The following is a 16,991-nucleotide window of genomic DNA, read 5'->3' as shown; positions in this document are numbered from 1 at the left end:
CACAGTGAAGCGGATACGCCATGTTACACGTCCGCCCCTCGCTTTCGGGAGTCAATAGCTAACGGTTAAAAAAGTTCAGTTTCACTTAAGAGCGAAGCAATGGATGCGATACCAAAAAATTGTATCGTGAAACGAAGTAAGACTAGCCGCTAACTCTTTTGGATCCGATCTCGCGTAACTCAACAAAACTCTGGTTTAAGCGAATATGGCCCCTCCAGGAACCGAAGCGTTTTCTTGCTCTTAGTTCTCTATACGTGAAGTAAGCGTTGAGAGCACAGCAAGTTTACGAGCCGTCTCCTGATGCCTCGAGATAGCGCGCGCGCAAGCGACTGCGCCCTTCGAACGATGCGGTACCCCCCCCCCCCCCTTTCCGCTCCCCTGGCGTTCCTTCATGCTCCTCACGAAAGACGGGCGGGGCGTTTCCTCTCTGTTTGATGAGCAATCGATGGCAGGCCCGCACGCGGGAAGATGTTATCTCATGCCCTGTCCGTGCGGCGGAGACAGACGGCCGGCTAGCTTAATCTCCGCTTCAGCCGCGTTCGTCGCCAGCGCTCCCGAGCTTTTACCCGCGGCTAGAATGCACGTGGTGATGTTATTAGATGCGAAGTATCTTAAGGCGGAGCTCAATCCGGTGGTGGTGGTGGTGGTGTGCGGCGTACCACCCTTACTTCGCATGCGCATACCCTCTCCACACACCTCCTCTCCACTCCTCCTCACCATTCCCCATGTCCTCTACCCCTCTTTCCTTCCCCTCTCCACTTTTCCTCTCTCCTCCCCCTCTCCACTTCCCCTCTCCTCCCCCTCTCCACTTTCCCTCTCCCCTCCCCCTTTCCACTCTTCCTCTGATACGCGGGCTAGACATGCCGAAATTCTCTCCTGCGCAACGCCGCGATGAGCTCGAGCGCATGCGCGTCCCCTCCCCTTCTCTCTCCTCTCCTACGCTGCCCCCTCTCGCCCGCCTGTCGACCGCGTTCCCCGCTCGCCCTGTGAGAATTAACGGCCAGGCTAGATGGAAGATACGACGCGCGTAGCGTCCCTCTTCGCGTTCCACGACGCGAGGTCGGTAGCATGCCCAACGAACGCCAACGGAACGCGATCGTGCAAGTGCTCCGGCTTCGCATTGCCTCATGGTCCCCTTTAGCGGGAGATGGTGTAATTTTTTTATTTTGGACTTAATACGGAAAATTACGGCAACGGCGACGGCAAAAATCCGCCGGGAGTGTCCATATCATTGCTATCGCAAGGGTCAATGTACGGGGCAGATCTTGCGCCCCCCCCCCCTCTTAGGTGATTAGGGAGGGGGCGGCCGCCCCCCCCCCCCCCCTGTGCGCACGCCTATGCTCCTGAGATGATTTTTTCCTTGAGATTTGCAATGAATCGAAATATTTCTAGCCTTTATAAGAGTCCCATAATAATACTCAGGTGCTTGAATGTTAATGCAATATGCTTCTGTATTGCACTCCAGGATGTAAAATTCGCTGCTCCAAAGTGCTCCCAGATGCAAAATTATCTGCTCCAAAGTGCTCCAAGATGAAAATTTTGCTGCTCCAAAGTGCTCCAAAACGGAAATTTTGCTGCTCCAAAAATTGCTCCAAATCAGAAGTCCTCGGTAGCATCACTGCAAACTACTTGTTGCGCAAATCGCTTTGTGTGATGCCTGGTTACAGAATTCGCGTTGTGCGACGCTTGGTGCTTATTTTACTGTTCTACCACGCTATATTGCATATGCTAATGTGGTTCCTTCCCGACATGAAGCCTGTATAGGACCTCTTTGCAAAGCAGTTTCAAGCACCGGCATGGCTCAGAGGTTGAATACTGGGCTCCCACGCAGAGGGCCCAGGTTCGAACCTCGTTCCATCCTGGAATTTTTTTCTTATTTCGGGCGATGCTGGTTACGGACACCGGCGGCGGCGGCGGCGCGGCCCACTAGTGAAACGGCTGGCGAAATGATCTCATAACAGCTTTCGCTGTAAAAGTAAACACAGCAAAAGAAGAGATACGAAAGCAGATTAATTGACTAGCTTGCTGCAGCTCTTGTTTACACTCGTCTATAATTTTTTTCAAAATAACAGTCCTTAATTGTCAGCCGTGTTCTTACTCTGCTCTGGGAGTTTTAAATGCGAGGCATTTCTTAGCGAACCTTTGGCACATTCAACGTTTTTATCTACGAATTTATCTGCCTAGCCACCTACGCCGAGGTGCTCTCATGATCGCCTCCTTTACTTGGTGCAGACCGGAATCGGCATGGGAGGGTAAGAGGATTGGACGGATATGGCTGTCGTATCATGACATGAATAACGGGAAAATTCTGTCGCGTATGTCGTCAAACCCTTTCCTCCAGACACGTGTGGCACATAGCCGTTTACCACTGGCCGTGGTGTACGGGTATGCGCCACATGTGATTGACAGTTTATATCTACCCAGGAACCGCGAGAACAGACATTGGTACTTTAAATGCGAGAGCGTTAAGAAAAACCGACATCGGCAGCGTTGGCCCGACGAATGGAAAGAATAAATATTAAGATCACAGCAGGAATCTAACCCAGGCATTCTGCGTGGCAATCAAGTATTCTACCACAAAGGTACGTCGGGTATGTAGACTGGTTCGGAAAAACAGCCTATGCAGGCGTAATGTCGGTGCAACGTCAAGTGTGGTTGTGGTGCTGGCTATCTAATTTTGCAAGAAAGCAATGCACAGTACGTATGTACTCCTACGATACAGGCGTCATATCAGATTAACGTCTGCGGTTCCAGTGTTGGCTCCGCTTTTATAGTAGTGTAATAAACATTACATTTGTATTCCTATGTTTCAGCACGCTATATTGAAGCATTGCTCGACCCAGAGGAATACATTAACGAAAGTTACGTATGATATCCACATGGTTGCACCATAATGTGCACTTAGTTTCGATAATACTGACGTGTGTGTTCTAACGTGAGGGCTGACGTTACGTTGCACCTCAAAGTTACCGTTTAAACGCCAGTGTTGACGTGCCTGGTAAGCCCACGATGTGCACACACCTACTACACTTACAAAAGCACGTTGATCCACCTCGTAACACTTGGCTCAAAGCCATAAAATACAGCATAGAAGTACTCGTTGACTGCTTCCCATGAAACCGATTCCAAGAACGCGTGGGATCTGCCGAATTTTCTTCCGGTTGATTTCTTTTGAAATGTGGTGAAGCCTGATTTTACAGCGAAAGCTTTTATCAAATCACAACGGCTGTGGGATGGTTGTCCGCTGCCGCCGCCGGTGTCCATAACTACTATCGTGCGAAATAAGAAAAATGAAATAAATAAAAATAAACAGGCTCATATGGGATTTGAACCCGGGTCCTCTCCATGGCAGTCGAGTATTCTACCACAGAGCCACGCTAGTGACTGGAACTCCTTTGCAAAAACATCCTTACAGGCGTCATGTCGGGCAAGGAATTGCGTTAAATGTGTAATATACCGTGTCAGAAGAGTAAAATAACGACCAGGCGTCACATAATGCTAATTGCGCAACGAGTGACCAGATCGTTAATTGCTTCAAATGCATTACAAAAGGCTCAGCCATAATTCTTCATCCAGGAACCACAGGCAGCATCAACAAAGTTCACATAATGCCTTACAGATGTGTAGCAGCACCTCGCTTATCCGCAGAAAGACGAATAATGGCATAGTGATTGCCTCCGTACTTCAGAAAAATGATTTGCGACGTAGTGGGTACCTTGAAAGTGTACTTGTACAGTAGAACCCCGCTGTTACGTTCCTCACTGCTGCGTTTTCCCGGCTGTTACGTCGTTTTCCGCCGGTCCCGGCATAGCTCCCATAGGATACAATGTATTGGGATCCCCGCTGTTACGTCGTAACTGTCGGACCGTTCCCGTATGATACGTCGCGAAGTGCGCTCGGAGCCGACCGAGTGACTACCGAAGAGAGCGGCCATGGTGCATTTTCACGCAGCTTGGCCTGGTTTGACTGTAATATTAGCCACTTGAGAGATGCAAGCAACAGGATCTTTCAATTAATGCAAACAAAAGCATGGCCTTCGAGATTCGCATTGCAAAGATGGCGTCTATGACGTAAATGCTCGCAAAAGCAAGGCCTTCGAGATTGGCATTTACTATTGACAAAAGCATAGCCTTTGAGATTTGTATTGCACAAACGTGGCGTCTATGACGTAATTGCTCGCGAAAGCAAGGCCTTCGAGATTAGCATTCACTTCTGCCATCGCGTTGGCGTAGACTCATCATCATCGTTATTTGCCGGAGGACGGGAGGAGTTCTAGCTGGTTGGAGATCGCATGGTCGTGCGCGGTTCGCGGTCGGACTCGCCGCGCTGGTCGTGATTGCGTGTGCTTAGTTCTTTCATGCCTACAGCTGTTGGTGTTAAAAAAATCACATACGTTGATTACATTTCTGTGGATGAGGCCGTCCCCAGCTCCGCGTTTCTATCCGTCGACTAGATCGCGGCTGAGCGCGCCAATTTTCGTCCTGCTCGTGAGCATTGAAATAAAATTCTGTACCACTACATATTTTGTCGTTTTTCCTGTTTTTCGGCTCTTACATTTCCCGTCTCTTACGTTTATTTCCTACGGTCCCTTCAAAAACGTATCAGCGGGGTTCTACTGTATTAGTTTCCCCAAGAGAGTTTAGAACGGGCGCTAGAAAGGCTGCTCTTCCAGCTTTCGCTGTGACTGTGCTGCGCGCAGGCCCGGCGTTTTATTGCGATAGCAATTATATGGACAGTCTCGGCTGGATTTTGCCGTCGCCGTCGCCGCCGTCATGCACCGTATATGTATAAGTATGTATATATCTATAAAGTCCCCACAGAAAAATAACTCAGAAAAATGCTTCTGAAGCGCGGAATCGAACCAGGGACCTCTTGCTCCACAGCGAGCGGCGCTATCCACTACGCCACGAAACGCATATCCTCCACGTAGCTAACGGCGAGCGTTATATACACACCATTTAGCGCTGGACGGACTCAGAGACAGCAGGCGATAATAAGCGTTTCTTCAATACCAGCGAGGTGGCGCTAGGAGCCCGACGGGCATAAAGTCACTGGAACGGGAAAAGTACCGCGACCGTCCTGCCCGCCGCCATATTTGGTCCAGCGCGGCAGCAGCTGCGGCGGCACGGTGTTGATTTCATGCGAAGTGACGCATTTTTTACGCATTGCGTGCGCTTTTGCAGCCCCGAATGAAACATTCCGTTGTTCTCTAACTGATTTGGAAAGAAATAGCGGCAGTTTTCACTTGCCTACACGCGCACGCACGCGCACTAACGCGATAAATAAATGCGTACTGCGCGGCATTTGCGCGCTCGCCTGTCGTTATTATTTATTAAATGTGAAGCGTTTCTTAGCGAACTTCTGCGACTTTGAACATACCCGTCCGTCCGTCCGTCTGTCCGTCCATCCATCCATCCATCCATCTAGCCGCCCACGACTTTGTGCTCTCCTGGCCGTTTCTTTAATGGGATGTACACCAAATCTGGTATGGCATAACGTGACTGTATGACGAATATAAATTACAGGTGATGACATGAAAATAATAACATGCATGCCATTTACGGCATGATTTACATGCCACGCTCATGGTGCGCTCGCGGCCGAGCTTCGCTAGCTTGATACACACCAAAATTGGTATGGCGTGACAAGAGTGTATGATGAACACAAGTTACTGGTTATAACGCAGAAATCATGAGAGGAATCTCATCTAAAAAAATGATTTACATCGCATGGTCTCGGGGCGCTCGCGGTCATTTAATGAAATGCATATATACCAAAATTAATATGACGAGATATTTCCGTATGACGAACGTGAGTGACAGGTGGTAACAAGTAAATCATGCCTTACATGACATGCATGCCATTATTTTCATGTTACCACCTGGTATTTATGGTCGTCATACAGTCACGTCACACAATACCAGTCTTGGTGTATATCAAGCGAGCGAACCGGCCGCGAAAGCATCATGAGCATGACATGTAGATCATGTCTTCATGACATGCGTGCCATTATTTTCATGTTACCACCTGTTATTTATGTTCGTCATACATTCACGTACATCACGCAATACCGGTTTTGGTTTATATGAAGCCAACGAACCGGCCGCGAGTGCACCATGAGCTTGGCATGTAAATCATGTCTTACATGACATGCGTGCCATTATTTTCATGTTACCACCTGATATTTATGTTCGTCATATAGTCACGTCATGCACTACCAATCTGTAGCAGTCAGTTTTCATGGCGCGCTGATCGTTGTATGTGAGCCCAAAGGCGTCAATTTTACGCCAAACATAATTAAATGCTGCCCGGCAATGTTACTGTGCATGAATTTTATTCGGCAACAACGCGAACCAAGCTGCACTAATGCAGGGGAGACGCAAACATTCCCCGAAACAACATATGCGAACTCTTAATGAAATGCTTGCCTCACAAAGGCGGGCATCAGTCGCAGGAACAAATTTTTCCCGCCGTGTTCTGTGCAGCCACAAAGCCCGTCTGTAAGGTCCGGCGTGTCGAGAACGGGGGGGATAGTTGTGTTTTTTCCCCAGGAGGCGGCTTCCAAGAAGCCAGCCTCGGAGTCGAAAGTCAAAGCGCAGCGACGACCGATTCGAATGTAGGAAACGCGGGGACAACAGAACACTCCCCAGCTGCCCACAACCGTTCGAACAAAAAGACGCGCCCTATTGACCATCGGTTTAACGACCAACGCAGCGGCCGGCAGCCCCGCGGGGGGTCCGCGAAGCGGTGCGAAGGAAGCTAAGACTGTGACACCGTAAATCTCGCATAGGATCCGTGGACGCCTGTCAACGGAGACGAGATGTCGCCGAGGACGGTGCACGTGGCACAGATAAATCTCGCAAAGTGTCTGTTAAAAGCCTGTCAACGGATGCGAGATGTTTCCGAGGAGGGACGGCATGGCTCGGCTAGTTAACCAGCCGCACAGTGTATGAACACGAGCAGGGTAACTGAACGGCGCCACCATCGTGTGTTTTTTTAGTGCACTTCTGAGAATGTCGTTTGCCGGACGTCTTTCACGTCTCTCTCTCAGGCAGGTGGCTCAAAAGGCTTCAGGGAGAGAGGGTGGAGGCCTCCGGCAGACCAATTTACAGTTGACCCAATAAGCGGTCTGAGGGATTTTGATTTGCCGTGGGGAAAACTGGGAGGAGCAATGTTGGGGTTAAAACCTGGCTCCCGGCTCCTCACGAGGGTTCTTGTCGCAGGAGCGGTGCTATGCACTTGTCGGCTCTGCCGAGTTATATTGCGAAAGTTCCAATGTACATAGCTGCCATGTAACCTTGTATATATACCCTGTATATAAATATCGAGTTGTTTTGCAAAGAAAGGAGTCGTCTCCATCCTTGAGAAGAGTGAACAACCCCGATCTGAGGCAAGGCAGCTACGGCCAACCTTCCACTCCCTTCTGCAACTGACAGCGGCTACGCAGCTGAGAGAGCTCTGCTCTGGAATCAAGAGGGAGTGGGGAGAAGGTGGGGAATTTACTCCGTCGCTTGGCATCCTTTTACCCGCTGGGAATAGCAAAGAGCGCTTTGCCCGTTTCCCGCCGGTTGGTGCACCCAAAAGCGCAGCACCCAGGCATTCTTGGATGCCTCGACAGGCTTGCAACGAAGTGTCAAAAAGATACGGGATGTCGTAATGTTCCTGCACTATTTTCTGAGGCTATAAAAACAATCGACCTCCAAAGCGCCGTGCGTCGCCGGCCGGTAGACAGTAGCGAGGCGAGCGAGCTGGACCATTTAGGTGGCGAAGCCGCCGAAAAGGCGCGGCGGCGAAGAGAAAAAGAATGCGGTACTTTTCCCGATACAGTGACTTTACCCCTGCATTGACCGCGGCGACCCTAGCGGCCGCCTCTATCTCTGTATGAAACTGCGGGCGGAGTTTCGTGACCAGAAAAGCATTGAAGGACTCTGGTGGCACTCTTTAAAGGGATATTGACACGAAATCTTTCAGTTGTCGTTTTTTTCCTCAAATGAAAGGCAATACCCTCAAGAGCCTACAAAATGTTCTGCTAAGTGGGAGCACAGCTTAAAAAATTAATTGCAGTACCTTTTTAAATGCTAGTTTCGGTTTCTGCTGTACCCTGGCGTCACAACATGATATGACCCTCTCGTAACATGCTCGCGCAAAATATCATGAAGTTTCCACTACCGCTTCGCTCCATGGATCTGCTGGTGACGCACAAGTGGCCATTTTTAATATTTTTATTTATGTACAAGCGGCCATTTTGAGATTTTTTTTACCGGACTTAACGTAACTAGCCATACTGGTGCGTGAAGTCACCAGAATTAGTACTACCGTAGTCCGACGACACGTTAGTGTCAATGTCAGTGTAAGTGCACTATGTGAAGATTGACTTTAAAATCGAAATGAATTATCTTATCAGCATTTACTGTCACACTTGCTCAGAACAGTCTCTGTATACAGAAGATTTGTATGGCGGAGTAAACTCACCTTCGAAAATTGGTGTCTGTACCCCTTTAAGGTGCATTTCTGCCACACAGCAATATAATTGTCATTTACCTTGCGTTACTTTCCTTGCTTTAACACGGAGCAGCCGGTACTTCCAGGCCCTGGCATAGCCCAACCCTCACCCCCAACCCTCACGGGGTTCAACCCCCAACCCTCACTCCTGGCATAGCCAGGGGTGAGGGTTGAGGGTTGAACCCCCCTCCCTCCCGGAATTTTTAAATTTGCATGTGCATATATATACACACACATATAAACACTCACATGAACATACATAAAGTATGGTTGAACAGCCTCCTGAAGAAAAAATTTCTGGTTATGCCCCTGCTTCCAGGTCACAAACTGCGTGACATAGCACTCCTGACAGGAGAGTGGTGATCGCCAAATTTTAAAGAAGGAAAATGCAAGCAAGCCAGATGACGACTGTTGTGTGACAGAAAAACAGATCGAAGGGTGTAACCAGTTTGGGAGTGTATGTGTTATATAAGGCGTCGCTACCGACGACGGCGCTGTGAGATGGCACGCGCTCGGTGGCCACCTCAGGGAGGAGGAAGAAGATAGAAAAAACAGTAATGTCATTCTTCAGGTATACATTGTCAATCCAGAGGGGTTCCTCAGGGAGCAGTCACCTCGCCTCTCCTCTTTAATGTATTGCTGAGCAATATTCCCAGCCATGATGGTGTATATACATACGTATATACAGACGACATAGCATTTTTTGCGTCCGACTCTGATATACATTCCCTATATACTCGCTTACAAACGTATATGTGCGCCATTGAAAATTGGTTAGAGGATATCCATTTATGTCTCAATGTTTCAAAGAGCTCAGTGATAGTTTTCCCTTTGGATAACCCAGTTAATATAACACTAACTTGCAACCTGCAGAACATACCACAAGTGGACTCGGTAAAATATCTGGGAATAATTTATGATAATCGTCTCCTCTGGCACACACATATTGAATACATAACAAAGAAAGGAGTACGAGCGCTAGGAGTTTTACGAAGACTTTGCAACAGTCGATCGGGGATGCGAAGAGACACACTAATTATGATATACAAAATGTATGTACGCCCAGTATTAGAATTCGGATGTGTTTTATATTCGGGTGCACCAGCTTATAAATTGCGTCCACTTGTACTGCTGGAAAGGGAGGCCCTAAGGTTATGCCTCGGACTCCCGAAATTCGTAGCCAATAATGTCCTGTACTTAGAGGCAAGATTGCCCTCTCTTTTGTGCAGATTTAGGATTCTAACGGTACAAACTTTTCTAAAGATGTATGAATATCCTATAAAACTAAAAATTATTTTCATGTCTCACCCAGCGTTATTTTTTCAATCTTACTGGCCTCGGTTTCATACACCACAGGCGAGTTACGTACAAGCACTTATTGGACCCTTAGATGTTAAACTGAGTGAAGTTCCTTCCATTGACAAGGAAAAGCACAACCTTAAAATCATTTTTGACAATATATATCCAAATCATGCCAAAAATTTGCCTTACCAGATATTAAACGGCCTACTCCAAAGGCATTTAGAGGGGATACATACGACAAATATCATAGCTACAGATGCCTCACAATCCGAAGAAAAATCTGGCATTGGTATTTTCTCTGAGACCTTCAACTGGTCATTTTCATTAAGACTTCCTGATTTCTTATCAGTATTTTCGGCGGAATTTCTAGCGGTAATTATGGCTTTACGAAAGCTGACCCCATCAACCTCAAGAGTTGCAATAATTACAGATTCATTATTTTTGTGTTCAGCACTCGCTGCAAATACCGAATCTCAATTATCACGTACTTTTCATTTTCTTGTTCCCACCCACGTAACTTTAATTAGATTAATTTGGGTACCGGGACACAAAGGGATAAAAATGAATGAAATGGCGGACTCTCTGGCGAAAGCCGCTCTCAGTGGTCCCATATTCTCAATTATTCCCATAACAGCACTCATCATTCGTGACAGATTTAGAAGGCGTGCCATAATTCAAGACTCCGGCAAAACATTAATCACTCATCTAAACGAATATCGACACCTCTTGTTCCCTTGGCCTAGGAATTTCTGTTCAACAAAAAAAGATGAAGTTATTTTTACTAAATTACGATGTCGCGTTCCAAAACTAAATTTTTATATGCATAGATCTGGTCTGGCTCCCTCTCCTCTTTGCTCGTTTTGTAACCAGGACGAAACAGTTGAACATTATTTCTTATCATGTAACCGTTTCAATTTACTAAGGAAAAACATTCTCAAAGCAGCGTTTAATCGAATTAGATTGGATTTCATTACTTCTAATATTCTATCCTTGGGAGCCTCCTCATTAGGTCACTGTCACCGGGATGTCTGTTCCGCTGTACAAAAATTCTTAATTGAATCAGGGTGGTTTTAATTCGGAATTTTAAATTAGCATTATGCATTTTTTCTAACTACTCTATAATTCATTAGTCATAGAAATCATATGTGGTCACTTCTACTTAAAATTAATCGTTTCTTGGCCAATCCCCCAGAGTGGGTGTGAGCCATGCATCAAGGAAATCATCATCATCAGTAATGTCGCTAATGCTGTCATAATTATTATGCACGATATAACATATTTTGGCGACGAAGATTCACCAACCCATGTGCTACCGGCTTGACCCTCATCTGAGACTTTGTTTGTTGTCTGTCGTCCTCCACGATGAGTATTTCGGGGCTACAACCGCCACCTCCGTTCCTGTCGTCACCTGGACATCCCATGGGAGCAATGGATTCAGGCATTCAAGAACTACATGATTGCTTTGGGCGCCTCCGATCTACCTGCTATTCGTCGGAAGGCGATCCTGCTCAACTGCTTGGGCTTGGAAGGACAGCGCATTTTCCAGACACTGACGACAACGGACGGCCTGTGCCTTATGGCTGCGAGCGCTGCGGGAGGAACATTAGCATCGTCTCCAAGCCCGGATGACTTCGACCACGCCATCGCGGCGCTGGAAGGTCACTTCAAGAGCACGGTGAACATCACTGCAGCGCGTCACCGTTTCCGTCGACGTACGCAAGCCCCAGGTGAGACTGCGGCTGATTACGTCACCGCGCTGAGAAGTCTCGTAGGAGCATGCAATTTCGGTGACCTGGCGGACGACATGATACGCAACCAGCTCATTGAGAAAACTACAAGTGGGTATTTACGTGAACGCCTTCTGCTGGAAGAGTCTCTCACGCTTTCTAGGGCTCTTGCCATTGCGAAACAGCACGATCAAGCGACTAGAGAAGCAAGAGAACTTGCACAAAATGAATCACAAGTTCGTCGTGTAAAAGATGCTAATATTTCATACCAGAGAGAAAGGCATTGTAGCACGTGTACTTGCTATGACATGCAAAGTCAGTGTCGCAGATCTCAGAAAGAGCAAGAATGCTACCGTTGTGGTTCTACAGCCCACCTTGCAAATAGCTCTCAGTGCAAGGCCAAGGCACATGTCGAAAGTTTGAGAAAATGGGCCATTTCGAAAAGGTGTGCAAGTCGCTATGAAAGTGTGAGAAAAATGTTCAGCATGTCGCGGAAGATAACAACACAGCTGACCCAGATGACCACCTAAGTGTGTCAAATCTGGAGCCGTAAGAAGGGAATTTACGCAGCGTTGGAAATTGAAGGAATTTCTGTGTCATTCTTGATCGACACAGGATCATTGGTTTCGATCCTGGCCGAAGAACTTTACCAACGCCATTTTTCCAAAGCGTATCCACTGACGTCTATGTCCGTCCAGCTCCTCGATTATTCTAAGTCAGCAATTCCTATACAAGGATGTTTCATTGCTACAGCCTCATTCCATGGCCGATGCACTTCTGTCCTACTTTACGTTGTGCCTGGAGGAACAACCATTCTTGGACTAGATGGCATTGTGGCTCTGGATATGAAGATTCAAGGGTCGCCTCTCAGGTGTCTTCTAATGACGCAAGAAACTCCTGTGCTACCTCCGGAATTACGGTCCGAGTTTGAGCACCTATTTGCAAAAGAGCTGGGAACTGTGAAAGGTTTCACTCACAAGGTCAGAGTTCGCGCGTCTGTCCAACCGGTGGCCAGCAAATTGAGACGACTACCACTGTTATTGACTATCACAGCGAGTGGCCCGAAGTGGCTTTCGTACGAGATGCGACCACTTCTACAGTGAACAAGTTCTTACTTGAACTTTTTGCATGAGAAGGATACCCACGTGGTCTCGTATCCAATCATGGATCACAGTTTTCTTCAGCAAGCCTTGAAGAATTTCTCACAGAACGCGGAATAACGCATTACAACTCTTCTGTGTACTACCCGCAAGCCAACGGCTTGGTGGAAAGGTTTAATAGGGTGCTGAAGTCATATATTCAACTAGCCCTGTTTGAACGCCGTGATATAAGAACAGCCATGCTTGATTACCTGCAAGTATATCGCTGTACGCCTCACGTGACTACTGGTGTGGCACCCACTGTTCTTCTTCATAGACGCCAACCTCGCACAAGACTCGACATCGTGGGATTGCCTGACAAATGCTTCAGCACGGACCCGTCAAGGGTGATTGAGCAGTTGCGAGAGCGCGTAAGAAACAAGCAAAGGATGTCGAAGAGCTACACCGACGGAAAACATGGAGCCAAGGTACCCAGCTTCGTCGTTGGTGATTACGTGTGGGTTAAGTTATCCACACTTCATGGCAAGCTGTCTCCACAATTCTCCACGCCCAAGAAGATAATTGAAAAACGTGGACCAGCCTCGTATCTGTTGGAAGATGGGCGAGTGTGGAACGCATCGAAGTTAGCCGCTGTTCACCATGGAGCCGTCAACAAAATGAAATCCGGCACCTCTGCTGTCATGAACTGGTCACCGACATCTAATCAGTTATCTAGTGCATCACAACCTGACACATCAGGAGTGGATAGCCGTGAAAATGCAGCCCCTGGAGCATCTGCGGCAGAGAGCATGCAAGTTTCCCCCAACCTGTCAGGATGTGAGGTGCGCGTAAGAAGAAGACTCCGAAGAAGTTTAAGGACTACATTAGACAGTAAAGGATAACTGTGTTTTTTTTTTTTTTGCAAAAGAGGATATGTTATATAAGGCGTCGCTACCGACGACGGCACTGTGAGATGGCACACGCTCGGCGGCCGCCTCAGGGAGAAGAAAGAAGATAGAAAAAACAGTGATGTCTTCGCTAATGCTGTCATAATTAATATGCACGATATAACAGTATGGTCTCACAAGAGGGAGTTTCTTCGTTTGAGGAACGTTAGTGAGTTGAGGTGCATTTGTCTGAAGAAGTGGTGCTTGGAAAATATTGATACAGTGGCAGACTGAAGGGAGGGAATCGTGGTGGAATTCTGTGTTGCAAAAACATAGTAGTCCACATCTCCGCCAGCTTTGTCTCGTGTTGTCACTGCAACATTTTGTGTTCTCTTTTCGTCTCTTACAGCATGAAGAGCTTGTCCTGCTTCTGATCCAGCTGAGAAGAAGTCAAAGCAACCTATTGTCGTGCCAACTTCAGTGCAAGGAAGAACTGCATGAGCTGAAGCAAAAGCTTGTTCAGAGGTCTGTGTGCTACATTTTCCCATTTTTCTGCCCGAATAGTGTTACGACAGTTATGAAAAAATGAGGAAAAAATTTTTCTTTCAGTGCCGTTTTTGGCAACATGTCAAGATGCTGCAGGTGGTGTATGATTCTTTTAAGTTATTTGACACTCATAACATAGTGATGTACGGCCACGAAATATTTGTATAAGACCATTTTAGTGACATCGCTTAGTCAGCATGCTGAAATCATTACTACACGGAGGTCAAACATTAGTGCGATACAGCACATAGATGTGAGGGTGATCAACTGGGCGTGTTGGTATTGCATGATTGCATTTAGCTTCTGCATACCACCAGTTACCACTCAGTCCAGAGAGCCGTGACCTTACCACGTTCATAACGCATGACGGACTATTTCGCTTCAAGAGGGTTTGCTTCAGACTGGCATCGGCGCCCTCAGCGTTTCAGAAAATGATGCATTTGATCCTGAAAGGGTGCAAATGTGTCCTATTTTACATTGATGACATCATTGTGTATGGGCGCTCCCGAGAGGATCATTTGGGCAATTTGCGCGCTGCTTTGAAACGTCTTTCTGATGCTGGCCTCAGGCTCAACCACAAATGTGTCTTTGACGTAGCAGAGTTGACTTTTCTAGGCCACGTTGTCACCGCCAGAGGATTATTTCTGTTGATGTCATCCATTGAGGCGATAACCAAGGCACCATCACCTACAAACATAAATGAACTTCGCTCGCTGCTGGGACTTGCAGGCTTCTACTCCAAGTTCATCCCTCATTTTGCTGATGTTGTCGAGCCAATGCGTGCCTTGCTTCAGGGAAATGCGCCTTTCGCTTGGAGTGCGGCAGCAAACAGCAGTTTGGAGCGGCTGAAATCTCTGCTTACATCTTGCGAAGTTCTTCATGTTTTTGATCCTCACTTACCTGCGTACGTTACAACTGATGCCTCAGGATATGGACTAGGTGCTGTACTTCAGCAGGATAACGGAACCTCGCTGCAAACTGTCGCATTCGCTTCACGCACACTTCAACCGCATGAACAGAAATACTCAGTCGGCGAACGTGAGGCCCTTGCCTGCGTCTGGGCTTGCGAACACTGGCACGTTTACTTGTGGTGACGACCTTTCATCTTATGAACAGATCACGCGGCTTTGGTTACGCTTCTTTTGACGAAAGGCACTGGTCACCGACCATTAAGGATTGCGCGCTGATCCCCACGGTTGCTCTGCTACAACTATACCGTTGAATACCGGAAGGGCAGCGAAAACGTCATGGCCGAGGCGCTCTCCAGGTTATCCATACAGAGTTCAATCCGCGATACATCCGAAGAAGAATTTATATGTCTTTTGTCTCCAGTAGTCTGTATAAATAGCACCTATAATAGCACCTATAAATAGCACCTATAAATAGCACCTATAAATAACACTGTCTGTATAAATAGCACCTGGTTTTTCCTGGAATAAACATCGTTGGCAGTGGCGCCCTGTGTGTGTGTCTCCCTTTCCGTCAGTGTCCACTTCGCACCTGATATTCCGAATCAAGCACATAGATGTTAATGAAGTGCTAGGGAGTACTAAAGCTCTTATTTGTGGCCCCAAATTTGCAAGTTTTATTACTAGAGCTGCCAAAAGTCAGAGTTCTAAGATTAATTTTGATGGCTTCTTTTTCTCCATGCTGAATAATTCTTGTAAAGTTATGGATGATTCGTGCAGGAGCCATTGGACCAGATAGGGTTAATGATCAATTAATTGATCTGTCAATCTGTCATCATTATTTACTAAATAAAGAAACAAGGATAGGATACTTATTCAGAAGCAAGTTCCTTGAGACATGACGGAAAAGGGACCTGCTGTTCGAAATTGTGTGGTGATAAATCCAAAAAAATTAGCCTACCTTCACTGACCTAGCATCGCGAAGTCTGATGAAACAGCTAAGTGTTCTCCGTCATTTCACCTTGCCTCATTTAAAGTCGGGGTCCGATGCAAGCCATTTACGTCTAACCTCAGCTTCTCTTGCTCGAAGCTCTGGATCTTCTGCCCTCCACTTTCTTTCGGCTTCGGCATCTCTTGCGTGGGCTTCTGGATCAGAATGACGTCGTCATTACCGTTCACGCGCCAATTCCCACTGACACTCCCAACGGGCAGCCTCTACTTGCGAAGAGCACACGACTCTATCCATGGCTGAACATTCAAGAAAGACCGTCGGGGTTCTGGATCCGATATGTTTGCCTCCTGCCAGCAAACGAAAGCTGATTTTGCTCTTATTGCATGGTACACGGTCCGCGGAGCATTCAGGCTAGTTATGAACAGCTTCTTCATTTTTTGCGGTCCGGAGACGAGTGGTGAACCTGCGCAATTTCTGTGGCACATACCCGCTAGGCTGGCTATAAACGGCACATGCCCACTAAAATTTGTGAGCTGCGTTACGCCAATATTTCCGGGAAAACCTCGACCGTAAACAGCTTTGCTGTTAAAATGTAGCAACGAAGCAGCCTTACAGAAAATACAAAAAATTAAAATGCCTCATGAATATGAACACAGTGACGATTGCATATCTGTCAAAAATATACGCCCTGCCACAAAGTTCAGATCCGTGTTCGCGTTGCATATTTAATAGGGGATATTGAAGGGCTGCATGTGTCCTTCAACCCATGCAGTGGCACACAGAGCAGTGCAGCTGATGTTCAGCGTTTGGTGGGCCTTCAGCGGAGCCTGAACGAGTTGACAAGAAACCTGGACCTAACTCAGCCGCTCATCAGCCTGGTCGAGAACATGGTCAAGCTTGGCAGTCTGTACACCGTTGCTGGCATCAGCAAGCAGGTGAGGGCAACAAAGTGATGTTGGCCATGGTGCACAGCTGTTGCTGTATTGTTGCATTGCGAGTAAGATGAAACAGTAGCTGCACCTTGGCTGCCGCAGTATTAATGGTTGCACTACTACTAATTACCCAGGATACACCTGCTTGCACAGGTC

The 16,991-nt window shown here is 47.3% G+C and overlaps 1 protein-coding gene across 1 annotated transcript in view; it reads left to right on the top strand.

The window, feature by feature from the left end:
- LOC119383174 (uncharacterized) overlaps positions 1-16,991 on the top strand; it is a 71,827-nt gene that overhangs the window by 22,665 nt on the left and 32,171 nt on the right. The window contains exons 12-13 of the mRNA XM_037651204.2: positions 13,907-14,022; positions 16,676-16,838. Of these exons, the coding sequence (XP_037507132.1) occupies positions 13,907-14,022; positions 16,676-16,838 (279 nt within the window). The remainder of the gene's footprint in view (positions 1-13,906; positions 14,023-16,675; positions 16,839-16,991) is intronic.

This window comes from Rhipicephalus sanguineus, chromosome 2, assembly GCF_013339695.2.
Source record: "Rhipicephalus sanguineus isolate Rsan-2018 chromosome 2, BIME_Rsan_1.4, whole genome shotgun sequence".
NCBI lineage: Eukaryota > Metazoa > Arthropoda > Arachnida > Ixodida > Ixodidae > Rhipicephalus > Rhipicephalus sanguineus.
Note: the sequence above shows the minus strand (reverse complement) of the source record. Positions and strands in the feature narration are given on the sequence as shown.